Consider the following 18,934-nt stretch of genomic DNA (forward strand, 5'->3'; position numbering starts at 1 on the left):
TAGTGGTAGATTTGCGACAGCAAGCAAATGAAGTACAAGGCAGGAGGAGGGTCAGTAGGAGGGTCTCTGGACTTGGGGGTCGGAAGCGAGGGAACAAAGATTCAAGTAACACAACAAGGCAGGCCAGAGCAGAAGCTACTCTGCTTTCATGTTGACGGCCGTTAATTAGCTGGCGGAAGGCGCGCAGTAATATGTCCCCTTTCTATACCCTTTCTTTGACCTTTTCCCTTTTCTCCTCCGTTCCCCTCTCCCCTCTCTGCTCTCTCCTTTCAATCTCCCGGAAAGTCACCACATATAGGTTACTTACTTGACATAGTAGTATGCAGAGCTGACCACCCTGGCCCACCACCCATCAGCGTAATTAAAACTTTGGCCCGAAAAAGCCGCTGTATGTGCCCCCGAGTACTGCCCCGAGTCGCACCCGTCAATGCGAATGCAAACGGAATAACGCGACTGACACCACCACCATCCCATAACCACATGGCTATGGGCCCTGCTTGCCCAAGAAATCAAGTGACGTGGACGACGTGTCCGATGGCCACACGCTGTTCGCAACGGGGAAAGGGCATGCTAAAGTAGTCACTTGGGTCCAAAATGGCGTCTGAACCAACAGCCGGATGCGCTCCCGCACCGCCCTACGTAGTACATACCTACTACTGCTACGTACATGCAGTACTAAACACTTACTTATATTGTATACATACATACGCATATGTATGTCGGGACCCGTCCCTGCTATGAGCTCAAGTTCCTTCCTAATACCTAGCTGCTCTAGTACATACCTCGAAGTGCCAAGTGCTGCTCCAGTAAATATTGGTGGTTCTACTAACATCTTTTCTACACAGACTTGGTAGTTTCAACAGCTTCTCGACGCACCTGTTAGCTGCGAAACTTGAAGAGCTCTAACCCCTGAACATCGGAGCTACCAACTGCTGTGTACTAGTAGCTGGGAGCTGCAGCTGCAGCTGCAACTGACTCATTACCATTTTGCCAGACCATCACTCAATCTGCGCAGTAGGAATCGCAAGATAATCTGCCGCTCCGAACCCCCAAATGTTACCTAATCATTCCATGAAACCACTTAACCCTACCCTACTTACTAATATACTTTTAAGGCCACTCGTGATATGAATAGATGCTTCTCCACTCATTACGCACAGTATAACCTATGTATATAGCTAATGCGACAAGCTCTATTCTGCATAACTAATTTACACCGTCTATATTGAACACACACCAGTCGATAGGTTGTTGGTACAATTATGGTATTAGGAGAAGAATCATCGTGTCCCGAGCCAGTATAGCAACCCACCCAGCCCAACATTCACTGACAGGTGCTGCCCCAGACTCCATGCCATGCTGTACAGGTACTTGGGTGAGAAGACGGTCCAGATAAATAGATGAGTCCGCAGTGCCGTGCACGCCGCCATCACGAACCCCAGGCTAGCCGCCACAAACAGGGTCCACAAGGCGATGTGCTGATGGTACACACCGCGCCCACGCCCACGCCCCTCCCCGCTGCCTGATGTTGTTCCCGCTGTACCGCCCGTAGCGCCTGCACTGTTTGTTGCTGCAGGAAGTCTGCGCTGCAGGAGCAGCACGTTCGTGGCTGAGGCCCACCAAATCGGCCCTGCAAAGTTGCTCACAAACGTCAGAATTCCCACGGCCACCACATTGTACCCGCTGATGCCGTTGTACGCGTTGGATAGATCGATCGACGAAATGGCATTGGTGCCCCCTTGGCGAAGAATGACGCCAGCTGTAGCACGAGCGAAGTCGTGCTGATCTCGGCAGTCTCCAGCCCCGGTGCGAGTCGCTCCAGGAAGGATTGCAAGACCTGGAACAACAAGAAAAGCGGGAGGTTCGTCACTCGGGACTGGGTCAAAGCCAGTACCGTGTATAGGTGGTGCAACGTCTTCATGTCTATACTAAAAGGGTTAGTCAAATATGGCTGAGTAACGGATAGACTACTGTCTGCTTTTGATTTTCATGAATTTACCTCGTAATCGAGACTTGCCGTAAGGCTGCGTGAGAAGAGAATACGCGGGATATACCGAGCTAAGGGCGAGTATGGCGAACACGGCCTGGGCGCGACTGACCAGTGATGCCTCTCCGAGATAGCCCAGCACCGTCTCCACAAACCCCACGACCAGTTCGGGTGAGTCTTCATTGCAGAAGGCCACCTTGAAGGCCAAAGCCGAGGCAATCAGGACCGTGACGAGGGCCACCGAGAAGCCTCTTGGCAATCCCTCAAGCCCGTCGCCTAACTTGACAGCCGTCGTCAGATATGTGGTGATGGATAAGCACCAAAGCAACTGCGGGTTACTAGTCATGGAAAGCTTCACAATGTCGGGCTCGCCTGCAAACTTTTGCCCGGTTTGATTCCAACCTCGGATCAGACGCATAACTACCAACACCATAACAGCCGTGATGGCCGGCGTATGTCTCCTCCTATTAGCTCTATCATATCTGTCAGTTGGGTTAAAGAAACATCTTTTATATGTTGGATAGTTCTGACCTTGAGATTGTGACATAAAGCAACCAAGCGGACGCAGACCAGTACCAAAAGTGGTGTTCCTCTTCAACGTAGCTACTTGCAAACATCATAATGCCGTACAATATGGTGATTGCGGCGAAGGGAAGCAGGGTCCATCGACAATCACTAACAAATATCAATGATGCCATGGCTAGAGTCAGAGCGAGGGTGGCAGTGGCGCCTCCCTGAATCAGCTTCGACATGTCGTAGTTGCTGGCCATGCTACTCATGAGTTCCTGTGCCCTTTGGAGCCACTTCAATAGGTCAGTGGGCATAGTCCAAAAGCTACATCGAGCAGAGCATAACGAACCATGAATAACCGTTCCTCCAGATCGTCACTCGATTTGGAGTTGACCGACCGACTGATGATCTGCAATTCACACGCGAGTTCTTCTGCCACGGTAGGTAGAACTTCGCATGCCGAGCTCGCGTAGTCAGTCATCAGCGATACGCCTGATGCTGTGGCAATGATGTCAAAGATCTGCTTGGCGTTGCTGAGTAGCAAATGCACCTGGTCATGTCCTATTCCGTATCAGAAAATGCATGCTCACGAAATATACCAAGGGAAGTCCTACGATTCGACCACAACGGCAGGAAATCTCGTATGAAAGCCCCCAGGTTGTTCTTGGGCACCGGGAAGCCAAGTAATGCGCCTAGAGTGGGTGCGAGGTCCGACTGGTCAACCTTGGAGTAGTATTGGAACTCCTCGTTGAACGGAGCCGGCACCGTAGCGGGCTTAGCAATGCTCTTCAGCTTGGGCGACATGAAGACCAAGGCCGGGGAAGTCTCTCCCGCTGACGAGGCACCGTGGTTGCCGGCATCGTTCATACCGTGGTCTCCGCAAAGCACCAAGAGGGTCGATTGAAGATGCGGCTGAGACACAATGGCCCCGTAGATGCTCCGAACGATGCCGTCCATCTCGCGCTGCTTCGGCACCATATTCACACTGCGCGGCCCGGACTTGTGGCCAATGTGGTCCAGGCCAAGGTAGTGCAGCACCATGGTGTTCCAGTCATCCTGGCGAAGCTCCGGCATGATGTGCCGTGTCACATTATTGTCTACTTCGGTGAAGTCCTGATGTCATGGTCAGCCCGTTTGTCCATTTCCCACGTGGCTCCTGTCTTGCGGGGTCTCGTACGGAAACGAAGAAACTTGAAGTACCGTCGGCGCGGTCGAAGGTGTCGGGAAAGAGCTTTAGCCACGTATCATCGCCATAAAACACCAACTTTCCCGTCTTTTTGGCCTTCATCTGGGCAAGCCAGGAGTCTTGCGCCGACAATTGGGAACTGGTGTCGGCCTCGTCGAGGTTCAGGATGACATCAAGGAAGGAAGGGATGGATCCGGTGGTGATGGCCTTCAGCCGAGGCATAGTTACTGTCGGGGAGGTCGCATGGGCGGTAAAGGGCATGGCGACGCCGTCTTTAATCAAACTGGAGTAAGTTATAAAGCGTTAGAATTTGCATTGGGCATGGCGCATCGAGTATAGCTCACCTTCGGGTATACTGAAAGCCTGTTCCATCCGTGTAGACGAAATCACTATACAACTGTCTGTCAGCGCGGACAACGGGGAGCTTTCTCGAGGCAAAATTGGCCTACCTCCTCAGCGCGTCAACAACCATGAAGACCAGGCGGTCAAAAGGTGGCGTCGGTTGTGACCCATCTTGCGGAAGTTCCTCATACTGGGCGAGACCGGGCAGGAGAGGCTTATAGGGAAAGAAACCCTTGGCGAAAATGTATACAGCGACTGGGATAAGCAGGTTCGCCGCGACTAGGAGCGCAGTCGACAGGTAGAAACCATTCTGGCTGCGGCGCATTTTCTCTTCAGCGGATTCGTTGGTGGTCTGGTTCTATTGCTGTCCAACGCTCCATGGCACACAACGCGGAAGGGGTTTGGGGCTGCCGCAAAGGGTGTTGCGATAGGACCACGTGTAATCTGGGGTACGATGCGATGCGATTCGGGAATCGACAGAGGAACCGTAATATAGTCCGGGCGGTCAGCAAGGAGAAAGGGGTGTTGGGAGGGTGAGCTGCAGCCTCGATGCTAGGGCAGGTACTTGGGGCTCCGTAGTGGGGTTGAGCTGGTTTGGACGGCGGACGGCCAAATTTAGTACTCGGGGTACAGTGAGTAAGTGCTCTTCACCCCACCTGCCTTGCTGCCGATTCCCATGTCGAAGTTGTTTGCTACCACCTCGATCCATGATCTCGACTTTCCATGACGCTGGAGCCTTCCATCCATCTCATCATACGTGGCCTACAATAATGTCTCACATCCAGCTACATCCCACTCGTTGACTAGAACACTGACACTCTGCCAATTGAGCTCAACTTGGCTGCTGACAATCAACCATCGTAATGCCGGGTGACTCGGGATCCACCAATCTTTTCGTACGCTTCAAGCAACGCGTGGACGACCAAATCTCCCAGACCGTCCGCGCTATCTGGTCGCTCCCGTCTTCTTCCCAGAAGAACAACGTTCCGACTCCCTCGAGCAGCAATGATAGCAATGAATTAAGTGGAATTGACAACAGCGGGAACCTTGTTGGCGGTGGGCCCTCCTCACAAGAATTCGCGACGCTCGAGTCGGCCGTGGCCCGCGGCCTCCGAGACAAGACGGTGCAGTCATGGGTCCAGCACTCGGCCTACTCCCCGCTCCTGCTCCAGTACAGCCTCCCGCAGCCGCTTCCGAAGGACATCAACTGCGGCGGCGACGCCGACCGAGAGGGTCGTTTCACGTTTCGCGACGCTTTTGAAGACCTCTTGGCCATAAGCTCGGGACAGCAGCTCGCCGACCTTGAGTCACGGCCCAAACTGCTCCCCGCAAATTCTCTGTCGCAACCCGCTTTCGGCCTGTTCGGCAGTATGCGCGCCTGGTACGACTGGGAGGCCAGCCTGGAGCGCCGCCGGCTTTGGGACGCCTACTTTCCGCCTGAGTCCTTCCAGTCCAAGGCGCGGCGCATCACCACCATCGCCACCAGTGACCTGTTCCGGAGCGAACTCACGGCAGAACAGGCCGAATCTTTTATCCGCAAGTACGTCGGCGACGCCGCCGCCTGCGAAGAAGAGAAGTGGTGGAGGAAGGAGCAAATGTCATTGGGACGGTCATCGCCCATCCTGGGACTTCTTGGCCTATATGGCAATATTAATGGCGAATTTCTCTTTGGCGATGTAACGAGGGACGGAGGGGATACTCGTTCTATGGTGCGGCTCATCGATTCGGGTGCCCGCGAAATCCTCAAGGAGACCAACGCCCTGAACGGAGACGTTAGGCGTCCCGTAACGAAGGAGGAAACGCAGCGTTTGATTCGACTGGTCGAGTCGAGTGTCCGAGACGCTATGGAGGAAATGGGCATCGAAGACGGAGGCGGTTGGCGCTCCATGAATAAAATCGATTCTCGTTGCTTGATGCGAAAGACTGAGGCAACTGCCGAGAAGCTCATCAAGGAGTTCGCCATCGACAAGGACGGTTGCAGCAAGGAGGATGCCAATACGTCCGAAGACTTATACCTAAACAATAAATCGGATTTCGCAAAACCTACCAGCGATAAGCCAAGATTGTGGGATTCTCAGCTGCCCGGAGATGACAAGACTCCAACCATTGCCGGTTTGGATGTCGCCCGCCGCCAGGGAGGGGCGCCCGGTACTAACTCCTCCAGGCCTGACAAGAACAGCAAGAATAACGTGGAGTGGACCGAGGAGTTTCCCGAGCCGGATGGGGGCAAGACCGTCAAGTCTGTAGCTCGACGTATGGGCCCCTGGACGACCCACGAGACTGTCATGACCACACGCTACGACGCCGAGGGCCACGTGATTCAGCAAATGTCTCAGCGGCAACACTCGGCCAGCAAGGAGTTCAAATGGTTCTCGTCTTCTGGGACAGAGGAGGATAACGAGAATGTTAATACAGAAGAAGAAAAAAAGTCACCGTCTGGAAAAGGATGGTTCTGGACCAAGTGAGGATCATGGTGTTAAAGTGGCAATGTGTGATGAGTAAGGAAAGTTTGCGATCCAAGATACCCTCCAATAATGCATGCAATGCTATTACTGATTCACTCATTTGGCCGTTCATCCATTCAAGGTATACTAAGATTGTGCATGCCAGTCTGAGAGCTGTTGATATTACCTAGGATTGTTCAAGTCCCTGAATTTTCTTTACTATCAATCGTATCTTATAAACCCTTATCGTTTTGAACCAAGGATGCAAATATCAGGTTTTTCGTCAGATGAGCTTTTTCTGTTCACGATCATGACACTCGAATTGAGTGACTACGGTGCCTGGTGTGCCATACCTGATGTGCCTGGTGGCTTTCTACAGATCTGATTTTCAATTTATCGATGGGGACTACCTAGGGTCTACTTTAAAACACGTCAGACGCAGGAGTATAGTCGACCTCTTTTAGCCGATATTGTACTTGTTATATATTATACGACAGACAGCATGGATTAGATATACTGATACATGTAAAGAGAGAAAGCATGTAAAAGAATTGCCATTAATGGCTACCCCGAACCGTCGCCTTCTTTTTCCGCATGTTTCGTTTCCTAGCAATGATCTTCTGGTCCAAAGCTTCCCGCGCGTTACTACCCTTGTTTTCCTCACCACCAACCCTCTTGGCATCCGAGCCGCCTGAGGGCTTCTTACCATTGAAACCAGGTCCGTTGAGATCAAAGCCGCCAGACTTTCTGCTGTCTGAGCCACCGAAATTCTTGTTGTCCCTCTTGCCGTCCCAACCAGGCCTCTTGGCACCGTGCTTGCCCGCGTTTCGGAAGGCGTTTCTCCTCTCGGCGAAGGGTGCGTTCTTGGGCATCTCCTGCTGCGGCGGGTTCCGGGGCCCCTGCGTGGACCGAAGAAGAATATCCTTGCGCCGGGCTACGACCTGTGCGTTCTCGATGGCGAACTCGGCGATCAGGCGCGAGCTCTTGCTCGTCTCATTCTGGACGGAGTGGCCGTTCAGCCAACGCAGGCCCATGAGCGCCCATCGATGCGAGGAATACTCGACGAAACCGTAGCCACGAGATTTACCGGCACCATCCTTCTCGTCCACCTTGGAGCCCTGCGAGTTCTCGTACACGATCTTGGCCTGGCTGACGATACCCTTTTTCTTCTCTTTGCGGCGGCGCTCCGCCTCCTTATCGTCCGTGCCACCGCGGTTAATCTCCTCCTTGGAAAGGGGCTCGCGGAGGCCAGCTTTAACGTCCTTGGAGAATCCTACAACAGCCTCGCGAGCAAGGGCCTTGAGTTCTTTGGGCGTCATGTCGCGGGGAATATTGCGAAGGGCGAGACGCGTAAGACTGACATGCAAACTGGGATTGCCTTGGATCTGCTTCTTCCTCTGCGCAGCACTGTCATCACGCATTTGGACCTCGGCGGCTGAAAGCAACGAGTGCAGGGGTGAGCCGGCGGGTATGCTACCCTCAGGAAGCAAATACAGACGACGCTTGTCTCTGTCCTTGGTATCACGGGCAGCAATGCCGGTCTCGGTCAAGCGAGCAGCCTCGGTCTTATTTACTGCTTGGGACACTTGCAAGACTCGGCCGTCCATGGTGTACATACCCGCCTGATCCGCCATCTCATTCTGGAGAATAGAGCGCTTGCCGGGGTTGTCAGGCAGCTGTTGGCGGGGAGCACCCCTTACGCAAGCAGCAGAATCGTCCTCGTTATAGAAACACACGAAGCCAGTACCGGCCGGTCGATCCGTGGCACGATCCATGACGCACCGGGCATACCTGACAGGACCGAACTGCTCGAAATGTGTTTTGAGGCCATCGTCATCCACAGAGAAAGGTAAGTTCCTTATGAAGACCGTTGTGTCGTTGTTTGTGGTCAACTTCTTGGCTGGCTTCTCCTCTTCGTCCTCTTCGTCAACGCCCAAGTCGGCGTCGTCTTCTTCCCCGTCGTCGTCATCATCCTCATCCTTGTCATTCTCATCTTCCAAGTTCTCCATATGATTCTTCATAAAATTTCGAAGGTCGGCATCCATATCCTCATCGGATTGTTCCTTGTCTTCCAGGTTATCATTCTCGTCCGCTTCGGCCTTTTCAGCACTAGCCTTCCTTTTCTCCTCCTTAAGAGTAGTCCCTTCGGCAGCGGCGCCATCCTGCTGCTTTGTCCACTCTTTCTTGTCAGCCGCCCAGTCTACGGCGATAGGGCGGCCGTCGACCATCTTTCCATTTTCCCCCTCCATGGCCATCTCGGCGTGTTTGTGGCGGCGGAAGGTGACGAAGCCAAAACCAGAGAGCTTGCCCTTGGCTTGGGGAATGTCGGCGTACTTGACTTTTCCGTGCTTCTGAAACAGAGCGGCCAGCTGATCGGAAGTCTTGATGCTCCAAGGCAGATTTCGGACAATCAACTTAGCATTTTGGGGTTTTCGTGCCTCAGCCAGCTCGGCGACCCTTTGCTCTTTACGAGCGACAGTCTCGGAGGCGACGCCGGAGGTCTCGGCAGCGGCTTTGGGTTTTCTTTGGCGAGCTTCAGCGACGTCGAGAGTGATCTTCCTCCCATCGAGGGCATGGTTGTTCAACTTCTTCTTGGCTTCGAGCGCATCTTCGGCATCTGTGAAAGTGACCTGCAAGGATATATTAGTTAACCTCGGTGCTCAGGATGTGAATTTCAGATGGCATGTCGTAAACTTACGAAACCATACCCCCTAGAGGCCTTGGTAGCACGGTCTTTGACGACCGTGGCATGCTTGACGGGGAAGTAGTTGGAGAAGAATTCCGTCAGGATCTCGTCGGTTGCTGAGGTGGGAAGCGAGCGAACGAACAAAGTTCGGTTCTCTTCGACTCGGGGTCGCTTGGTGGCTCTTTCGGTGGTTTCAGCGGTGCTGGCTCTCTCTCCCGCGTCGTCCTCAGCAGGGGCTGTCTGAGCCTGCTCAAAAGGAACAGCAGCAGCTGGCTTGGCGGGCAAGTCGGTTTGGTCTCGAGACCGTTTGAGTTTCCCAGAACCTGCCATCTTGCAAAATGGTCTTGTACTGTATAGGATAGCAACGAGACTGGGCTCCAATGCCAATTGCGATAAAACCTACCGTCAAAGAAAATTAATTGCTTATCAGCTAATCGATTGGCGCGAGTGTGGAATGTGGGGTCTCCCACAGGGACTGGGGGACCTGCTCTTCTCAAAGATCGTTGCTGAGTAACCCCCACTTTGCTTGCCAGCGTGCAGCCTAATGGATTGGGCGTCCAAATAATAACATTAAGATTACGCCTTGCTTACATATTCGAATTGCCATCCAACTGAAGCTCGGAATAGGTTATCTGCTGTTGACTGAGACTGTCTTTCTTATCCAGACTTCTATCTCTACCGCTGTCCCCGTCAATTATTGCCATCCCGCTTCGAAATTGGCCGCCCCCGCCTCGGGCGCTTTAGCGTTAAAAACAACAGTGAAGTACTACATATCAACAAAACCATAAACATCACCCAAAAAACTAAACCCACGGTGACTTTCGACATCTATTCACACAATGCCCCCCAGGGCTTTGACAAGGACGGGGCGCAGCTCTCATGCCGTCTCCAGCAGATCGCGCGCAACCCGCTCATCCGCCGCTTCCCTCGATGTCCCCGAAGAAGCCCCTGACAGTATCTTGCGCAGCCAGATATGCGCCGTCTTCAAAGACGCCCAGAAGACCACCGCCACCCACCGGAAGCTTGTTGTCAACCTGCGCAAAATCCACGAGTCATGCTGCTACGAGCCGCCCGCGCGCCCGGCCGGCAAGGGTTCCAAATCCCAGGCAGCCGAAAGCATCGACTTCGAAGAGACCGACTTCAACACTGAGTTTACCCGCTGCGTCCTGCGCGTCATGCCCGTCAGGAAGAGCGAGGGCGTCGGCGAGAAAACCATCCGCTTCGTCGGCCTCTTTCTGCGCCACGCCAACGACAAAGACAACGAGATGCTCGGTGAGGAGGACGTTGATGCCAGCACTATGCCCGAGACACCGACTACTCGCTTGACCACCCTGGTCATGGAAACGGTCCTTCCCCTACTCACCGCCAAGGACAAATTCGTTCGTTACCGATCAACCCAGCTGATCTCACACATTATCAACTCTCTCGATGCCATTGATGATGATCTCTTTCAATCGTTGCGACACGGTCTTCTCAAGCGGATCAGGGACAAAGAGGCCATGGTTCGTGCTCAGGCTGTCTTAGGTCTTGGGCGTCTAGCCGGCAATCAGGTCGAGGGCATGGCCAACTCAGACGACAGTGACGACAACGCAGAGACAGGCCTGCTGGAGAAGCTTCTCGAGGTATTGCAGAATGATCCCAGCGCCGACGTCAGGCGCTCTCTCCTGGTTAACTTGCCCATCCTTCCAAACACACTCCCGTACCTCTTGGAGAGAGCGCGAGATCAAGATCCTCAAACCCGCCGTGCTGTGTATTCTAGGTTACTACCAGCCCTTGGCGATTTCCGCCACTTGTCACTTTCTATGAGAGAGAAACTGTTGCGCTGGGGTCTGAGAGATCGAGATGAAACTGTGCGCAAAGCTGCCGGCCGTCTTTTCCGCGAACGCTGGATCGAGGACTGCGCAGGCATCAGTCCCCCAGCAGAAGGGGACAAGGCTGCCGAAGCTGCCGAGCCAAGTTTTGACGGCCTCCTCGAACTTCTGGAGCGAATTGATGTGGTCAACTCCGGGGTGGAAAATGGTGTTGCGCTTGAAGCCATGAAGGGTTTCTGGGAGGGCAGGCCCGATTACAGAAATGCTGTCAACTTTGATGACAATTTCTGGCAGACGCTAAGTGCTGAGGGTGTCTTCATGGCTCGTAGTTTCAACGACTTCTGCCACGCCGATGGCAACCGCAAATACGAGTCGTTGGTCGAGGAGAAGCTGCCCGAAGTCACTAAGGTCGCTTTCTACTTGGAGCGATACCTCAATGTCCTGATTGAAGCCATCCGAAGAGTCAATAGTCAAGAAGAGGTGGATGATGATGAAGAGGATGAAGAAGACACCGTCGAGCAAGAGTTCATTGTTGAGCAACTGTTGCACATCATCCTAACCTTGGATTATTCGGATGAGGTCGGTCGCCGGAAGATGTTCGCCCTGCTGAGGCAGAGTTTGTCCATTCCCGAATTGCCCGATGAGGTGACCAAACTTGCCATTGATGTCCTCCGTGATATCTGCGCCCCCGATGCGGCTGGCGAGAAGGAGTTCTGCAGTGTTGTCCTCGAGGCTGTGGCAGATGTCCACGACACGATCGTCGATGAGCCTGCCACTGATAACGACGATAATGACAGCTTCCATTCGGCCCATTCCGAGGTCGAGAGTGACGGCACACCCCCCGCCGACGGGAGGAAAAAGAACGAGCCGGAATTGAGCGAGGAGGGAAGCCCGGGCCAAGGCCATCAAGGAGATCATGATTAACATGAAGTGTCTGCATATCGTCCAATGTATGCTCTCCAATGTTGAGGGCACGCTCCAGGAGAACGACCATCTGGTCTCGATGCTGAACAATCTGGTCGTCCCCGCCGTCCGCAGCCACGAGGCGCCTGTCCGTGAGCGAGGTCTCGTTTGCCTTGGGTTGTGCTCACTGTTGGATCGGCCCCTTGCCGAGGAGAATCTGTCACTCTTTATGCACTTCTTTAGCAAAGGACACTCTGCACTTCAGATTACAGCGTTGCAGATCCTCACCGATATCCTGAATGTACACGGTGCAAAGCTTCTCTCGGACAACCCCACACTTCTCAAGGTGTACACCAAGGCGTTGCGGTCCGGTTCCAAGAACCCGGAAGTCCAAGGAGCCGCCACCGTCGCCGTCTCCAAGCTGCTACTCGGCAGAGTGGTCACGGACCAAGAAGCCTCCGCCGAACTACTTCGGACTCTGGTCATTGCGTACTTCGACCCCTCTAGTTCAGGCAACCAGAGCGTGCGCCAAGCTCTCAACTACTTCCTTCCCGTCTTCTGTTATTCCCGTTCCGAGAACCAGCAACTACTCCGATCCATCGCCCTGGATGCGCTGCATTCGCTGTATCTTATACGCGAAAGTTTAGACGACGAAGACGCGGATGTCGATGACCAGATGGCCACCCTGAACACTATTGGTGCGTGCTTGGTGGACTGGACAGATCCTCGCAAATGCTACCAGCCCGGTTACGCCATGGATATGGAGAAGAAAATTGTTAACGGTGATGTCCACCTTGACTTTGCTAGCGACATTCTCGAGAAACTAAACAGCAATTTCAGCAGCAAGTCTTTTTTGTCCCTAATACTAATGATCAATCACATGAAAGCTAACAAGTAGTCACAGAGGAAGAGAAGAAGACCATTGCACCGTTGCTTGGAAAACTCTACATTTCACCTGTCTCGACCGAGGAGAAAATTCGCGAAATGTACGAGGAGATTTCCTCGGCTGTCGAGGATAACCTGCTCTCGGACGCCACGGGCCGAAATGCACTCTACAAGATCCACGTGAGCCTCGGCAAAATCGTCAACGGGCTCAACGAGCAACAGGAGAAGAGTAAGTTCCGGAGCTCAAGCAGAAGCGTGACCGGCTCGGTAGCCGGCTCGTCGGTGGCTGGTTCTGTAGCTGGCGACGAAAAGTCGGCCGTAGAGATGATGATGGACGAGAAGACGATCATGGAAGAATATGAGGAGGGGGATGAGAAGGACGTTACCGTGATGTCGTCGGCGCGCAAACCCATAATTAAAAAGGAAGAGATCACATCCGACGAGGACGACAATGTCGCAGAGGAAGAAGAGGGAGACGAGAGCGATGCGACGGTACGGCAAAATAAAACCGACGCCACCGACGAAGCGTCACTGGTCGACGAGCTGCTCTCGGATGAGGAAATGACTGACCTGACTGATTGATGGATGGGCGGACGGAAAGATGAACCGATCTATCTGGTTCACCGACCTATGATGTCGTTACGATTATGTATGTCTGCGTACTTTGTAATAAAATGGGAAAGGGGAGGCAAGGGGAGGGTTCTCTCTAGGCGGTTCAGCATCGCTACACTTTTATATACCTCCTGGAATTGGAAGATTTTGTTCTATTTTCAAAGCTGCGAATACTCTAAACACTGATAAAGAGTCCTTGCCTTTGGTGAATGTTAATTAACAATGTCGGATGTCGGAGAGTCCCTCCACTCCCCCCTGCCCAGATCGTATGATTGATTACCTACACGATGCTTCCTTCCTAAATAGTCAGTTCTGGTTGACTCATCCATTGCCAATCAGAAAAGGGGCGGAGGGAAGTAATCTCGTCTGAGAGCTGATTGCCAAAGGTGTAAAGGGAAACACTGTAATAAAACGGGTTACTCTATACGTCCGCGTTGACGAGCCCCCTTGCGTGTGGCTTCTGTGTGGACAATTGATGAGGGGTTATGAGCTAATGTAGCTGCATGCCAATGCATAGTTGAAAGGAGTCATTCATGCTTGTAAGCTGAAGACGATAGTGACTCACAATCAGGATTCTCTACAACCCCGTGTTCGGATCCTCTACTTTGGGAGACGGCTAAGGCGGGGAAATTATCATTCAAGAATGCAAACCTCGGATATAGATTAATGTTGGTCTCGGAACGATAGAACGATAACAACATATAAATAACCATAAGAATTTCACCTCGTCGCAAACTCCCATCCACACGCCAGCAGCCGTAATTCAGCCTTCACCTTGGGGCGCTTACAACTGCGTGGACTGTCCTTCTTACACTTCATCTAGCCGAATAGCCAACTTCCATATCACATTTGGTTATTCACCTCGTCGAATACAAATAATCATGGCCAACACAGCAGTCCCAAGACTATTGTCGATATCCGATGCGCCGAGGATCGCGTCTTACTCCCTCCAAGAACCCTCTCGCCCCGACATCGAGATCGGGCAGGCCGAGCACCGCATCGACCTGGTCAACCGCTGGGGCATCCCCCTCGGCAGCCGCGTCCTCGAGATCGGGTGCGGCCAGGGGAATGCCACGGCGGTGTTGGCCGAAGCGGTCGGGGATGGCGGATCTGTGTAAGTCAATGGAACCCCCGTCGGAGTATTTGACTCAACCCATTGACGTGCTTCCAAATGTAGCGATGCAGTAGACCCAGCACCACCGGACTACGGCGCTCCCTTCACCCTCGCCCAAGCCCAAGCCCACCTATCTGCCAGCCCCGTAGGCAAGCGCATCAACTGGCACGAAGCCGCTCCGGAAACCTTCATTCGGCAATCGAGCGGCAAAACCTGGGACGTTGCGGTGCTCGCGCACTGCATCTGGTACTTCGCATCCCCGCAGGTGCTCGTCGACATTCTAAAGAGCCTGCGCAACCGGGTCCAGCGAGTCTGCATCGCCGAGTACGCCCTGCAGGCAACTGAGCGGGCCGCGGAGCCGCACGTGCTGGCGGCGCTGGCGACAGGGATGCTCGAGAGCCACAAGGTCGAGAGCAGCGTGAATATCCGATCGCCGCTGGAGCCCGCGGCAATTGTCGAGGCGGCGAGGGCGGCCGGATGGGCACAGCAAGAGCCGCTAGCGATGGTGACCGGGGAGAAGGAGAAGGGGAAGGAAATTGTGGTTCCCCGGGCCGGCTTGCTGGACGGTTGTTGGGAAGCCGGCACGGTGGCCGGGGACGATTTCGCGAACGAAATCGAGGACCACATTACGGATGACCGGGTAAAGGTCGTGCTGAGATCGGCTCGGAACGCCACTATCGCGGCGGTCCGGGGACTCCAAGGAGAGCAGGTGAGGACTATGGATGTATGGGTCGCGGCATTTGCCTAAGCATCCTTGGCGTTCTTTTTGGTCATTATACATATAGTAGAGTTGATACACCGAATTGCTTCCTATGCAACGTTGTAACGTGATGATCGCTGCTTGGTCCAAGGAGAAGTACCTAGACGTTCCAGATACAGTGCGGGGCACTGTTTTGATCTAGTAGAAGCTTGGGCCTTGACGGTTCAATTTCCACGATCCCGACTTAATACGAGCACTGTAAGCGCTGATTCACCACAAACACAGAGAACGCTGCAGTCAACCCCCGTTCGCGAATCCGCGGCAATTGCTCTTGGGACTCGGACTAGATGTCTCTATATGATGGGACTTTGCGTCATCAAGAATGTCGTCCAAGCAGGGGCAGAAGTCTCGTCTTCCCACCTTCTCGTCTTTCAAACCAAAGATTGAGGCGCCACCATCCGCCAGAGATCCCACACCAGAGAGCACCACGGACAAAGAGAGCCGCCAATCCAAAGAACCCACATCGCGAAGTAGTCGACACGGGCAATCAGGCCATGCTAATAGGCATTGGCATGGCGGCAGATCCGATTGTAAGCCATCACACCATGACAGATCGCCGTCACCCAGAGAAAGTCGTCTGCATCTCCCGCAAAGATTGACGGCAGCCCCTTCTTCTGTAGGGCCAAGGGGCAACAATTTCATCATCGACAAACGCGGAGACCCTTTGATTAGACGATATGAAGGCAGCAGCCGTTACGACGTTCCGGCGTACCGGAGGTTTGGACGCGGTCGCATTCTCGGCGCCGACGGGCTCATCCGCGTTGAGCAGCTGGGCAGCCGAGATGAGTTCACCCTCCGTGGTTTCTATGAAGGAGGCGGCTCCGCTCTCAACCATCGCGACCGCAAACACCCGCTGGCGAACTCTGGCCGCGCCAACGCGCAGGTTGTCCGAGTACGGGCCGAGAAAGCCGCGGCTTACACCGGTGCCGAAGACTTCCTAACTTTGGGCTCCTCCTCCAAGAAGAGGAAGAGACCCGAATATGATGACGGCGGGGAATCTTCCGTCGAAGAGGGGCCCTCTTACCGATCTATCCATGGGAAGCCGAAGCCTCATGAATTCTCGGACAGCGATGAAGAATATGGCAACGACGTCAATGAGCTCCGGGGGAAGGATCCCGATGACCCTTTCAGTGTAATAACAGTACAGCTTTCAGAACGCGTACGGCATCATCCGGGAGATATCGAGGCGTGGTTGGCATTGGTAGAGCATCAGGATACTCTACTTCACGTCGGGCAACGAGGCAGCCAGAGACCAAGCCAGGCAGAAATTCGGAGCTTTGCCGACATCAAGCTCTCCATGCTGGAGAAAGCTTTGTCCCACTGCACATCCACCGAACAGCGGGAAATCCTGGTCCTGCGCACCATGATGGAAGGGGCCAAGATATGGGATGCCAAGGCACTGGGGAAACGTTGGGGGGATGTCATACGCGAATACAGCTCTAGCTTTGCTATCTGGAAGGCCTATGCGGACTATAAACAAACGGATTTGTCGACTCTGCGATATGAAGATATCAAACTTTTTTATGTTCACAAGGTGCAGCAGCTGAAAGCTGCGCTCAATCAGCAAGGAACAATGCATGTCGACCAAGCCTTGTATGCCCAGCTAATCGTCGTCTTTACCAGACTGACTCGCGTCGTTGCCGAGAGTGGGTACGGTGAACTCGCAGCTGCGTCTTGGCAGGCGATTCTCGAGTTACACTTCTGCCGCCCAGCAAGTATAGCTGGTGAGACGAGCAATAGTAACATAATGGCAGTACCTCCGGCTTTCCAGGCCTTCTGGGAGAGTGAAGTAGCGCGGATAGGGGAGGATTCCGCTAAAGGCTGGGCATCATTCGAAATGAACAGCGCGGAGGAACCCCCGAAGGTGAAAGACTCCGACAACGGTGCCACGCTCAACACCGGGGACCCCTTTGAAGCCTGGGAGGCTGCAGAGCAGCATCGAGCCTCTCATGCCAGCATCCCGGCCCGGACCATGGACGAGGGTGCCGAAAACGACCCGTACAGAGTCGTCATGTACACCGATGTGGAGGACTTTCTCTTTTTCGTCCCGGATGACGCACTGAGCTTGGTCCAAGAACTGCTGCTCTCCGCGTTCTTGGTATTTCATCAGCTTCCGCCAGCGCCAGGCTTCGGCGGCTTGCGCAATCTACTTATCAGGGATGCATTACTTGACACGGACGGGCTGATTCATTCTGACATCAACAAGAAGCAGGATTTGATCCACGCACCCGAGACTGAAGGAAACTCTAACAAGCCCCTTAAGTTTCCACAGAGCCACCAACGAATCAGTCCAAGTACCGAAGTGCTATTCCCTGTCATGGCCTGGTTCGACTACATGGAGCCAGTCCGCGCTCCCTCTAATGATGGCCAATTCCGACTGGCTTCCAATGTACTGAAACAGCTTTGTCACTCCCATGGCCGCAGTGATCTTGCAACGTATCATCTGGCTTTGGACATCTACAGCTCCAAGACGGACGGGAAGAAGACAGCCAAGACCTTACTGAAACGGTTCCCAACTAACATCGACTTATACATTGGCTATGCCAACTATGGATTCCGCACAGAGAACCATGACGCGGGATCCAATGTCATATCTGCCGCACTCCGGTTGCCAAATCTGTCGCCCGAGGGAAAGGTTCGATTATCTCTGGCTTGGGCATGCATGGCACTTCAGGTTGGGGATCTAGATACGAGTCTGTCGAGAGTATGTCTTGTCGGCCAAGCAAGTACACATGTTACAACGGTGCCGGCTTCACAAGCGTTGATTCTCAGAACACAGCAAACACTGGCATCTAACTTCGAATACTCGACATCTCAAGGAAACGACATAGCCGCCTCCCTCTATGCCAAAGCGTTGGTCCTGTTGCAATATCTCACTCAGCAAGGCGGCAAGGAACCACGTGGAGAACGCCAAGGCAATATTGAGTCGGCCATGGCCAACGTCGCCAAATGCTCGGACGAGTTTAAGTCTCGAGGGCTTGCCGCCAATGCTGGACACGAGCAACTGCTCCAGTTAGCAGCCCAGCTCTTGTATGTGCACATCAATTGCGGGTAAGCAAGCGACTGCCTCGTTTCGTTTGCGAGGAACAAGTTACGTTAACCACGAGTCTCTAGACCATACCGGCCAGCTTTCCTGCGTGAACACATGACATCTTTCCTACATTTCTTTCCCGACAACACCATGTTCCTGAGCCTATTCGCCTGGAAGGAGACCCGGCTGAGCATTAACGACCGAGTTCGCGCCTTGCTAAACACCACACTAACCAAAAAGCACGACTGCGCCACGAGTCGCGTCTTCGCGATCCGGCACGAGATGCAGTCCGGCGGCAACGCACACTCGACGCGCGCCGCCTTCGAGCACGCGCTGGAGGACGACTCTTTGGCATGCCGGCACAACGTGGGCATTTGGGTTTCATATATCCGGTACTGCCGTGAGACCGAGGAACTCCGTCCCAAGGCGAAGGAGGTCTTTTACCGTGCCGTCCAACACTGCCCCTGGTCTAAGCAGGTCTTCATGGAGGCTTTTGGCACGCTGGTCCGCGATCTTGACTCGTCGGAGCTCCAGTCCGTCTATAGCACCTTGTACGAGAAGGGTTTGCGCGTTCACGTCGATATGGATGAGTTCATGGAGCAGTGGAAGACGAGGTAGCAGCCAACGCATGACCGGCCGTCGGGTAGCAGTGGTCGTAGGTAG

The 18,934-nt window shown here is 53.7% G+C and overlaps 6 protein-coding genes across 6 annotated transcripts; 4 read left to right on the forward strand and 2 right to left on the reverse strand.

The window, feature by feature from the left end:
- Nucleotides 1-1,280: 1,280 nt before the first annotated feature.
- Nucleotides 1,281-4,350, reverse strand: PG998_005581 (ethanolaminephosphotransferase; the record flags this gene model as incomplete). The annotated part of the gene is made up of 8 exons (XM_066872399.1): nucleotides 1,281-1,923; nucleotides 1,972-2,469; nucleotides 2,519-2,790; nucleotides 2,847-3,058; nucleotides 3,112-3,610; nucleotides 3,675-3,966; nucleotides 4,028-4,072; nucleotides 4,133-4,350. The coding sequence occupies 8 exons, from the start codon at nucleotides 4,348-4,350 to the stop codon at nucleotides 1,281-1,283; spliced, it is 2,679 nt and encodes an 892-aa protein (XP_066732496.1).
- Nucleotides 4,351-4,888: 538 nt separating this feature from the next.
- On the forward strand, nucleotides 4,889-6,490 carry PG998_005582 (uncharacterized protein; the record flags this gene model as incomplete). Its single annotated transcript, XM_066872400.1, has 1 exon — nucleotides 4,889-6,490. The coding sequence occupies one exon, from the start codon at nucleotides 4,889-4,891 to the stop codon at nucleotides 6,488-6,490; it is 1,602 nt and encodes a 533-aa protein (XP_066732497.1).
- A 536-nt stretch (nucleotides 6,491-7,026) lies between these two features.
- PG998_005583 (RNA recognition motif containing protein) lies at nucleotides 7,027-9,485 on the reverse strand (the record flags this gene model as incomplete). The annotated part of the gene is made up of 2 exons (XM_066872401.1): nucleotides 7,027-9,099; nucleotides 9,168-9,485. The coding sequence occupies 2 exons, from the start codon at nucleotides 9,483-9,485 to the stop codon at nucleotides 7,027-7,029; spliced, it is 2,391 nt and encodes a 796-aa protein (XP_066732498.1).
- A 509-nt stretch (nucleotides 9,486-9,994) lies between these two features.
- On the forward strand, nucleotides 9,995-13,336 carry PG998_005584 (uncharacterized protein; the record flags this gene model as incomplete). Its single annotated transcript, XM_066872402.1, has 3 exons — nucleotides 9,995-11,792; nucleotides 11,857-12,711; nucleotides 12,774-13,336. 3 exons carry the CDS (start codon nucleotides 9,995-9,997, stop codon nucleotides 13,334-13,336), a joined length of 3,216 nt encoding a protein of 1,071 aa, XP_066732499.1.
- A 911-nt stretch (nucleotides 13,337-14,247) lies between these two features.
- Nucleotides 14,248-15,228, forward strand: PG998_005585 (SAM-dependent methyltransferase; the record flags this gene model as incomplete). Its single annotated transcript, XM_066872403.1, has 2 exons — nucleotides 14,248-14,480; nucleotides 14,544-15,228. 2 exons carry the CDS (start codon nucleotides 14,248-14,250, stop codon nucleotides 15,226-15,228), a joined length of 918 nt encoding a protein of 305 aa, XP_066732500.1.
- Nucleotides 15,229-15,562: 334 nt separating this feature from the next.
- Nucleotides 15,563-18,889, forward strand: PG998_005586 (uncharacterized protein; the record flags this gene model as incomplete). The annotated part of the gene is made up of 2 exons (XM_066872404.1): nucleotides 15,563-18,291; nucleotides 18,355-18,889. 2 exons carry the CDS (start codon nucleotides 15,563-15,565, stop codon nucleotides 18,887-18,889), a joined length of 3,264 nt encoding a protein of 1,087 aa, XP_066732501.1.
- Nucleotides 18,890-18,934: the final 45 nt, after the last annotated feature.

Source organism: Apiospora kogelbergensis (assembly GCF_038363985.1).
Source record: "Apiospora kogelbergensis strain CBS 113332 chromosome Unknown utg000003l_segment0_segment0, whole genome shotgun sequence".
Taxonomy (NCBI): Eukaryota; Fungi; Ascomycota; class Sordariomycetes; order Amphisphaeriales; family Apiosporaceae; genus Apiospora; species Apiospora kogelbergensis.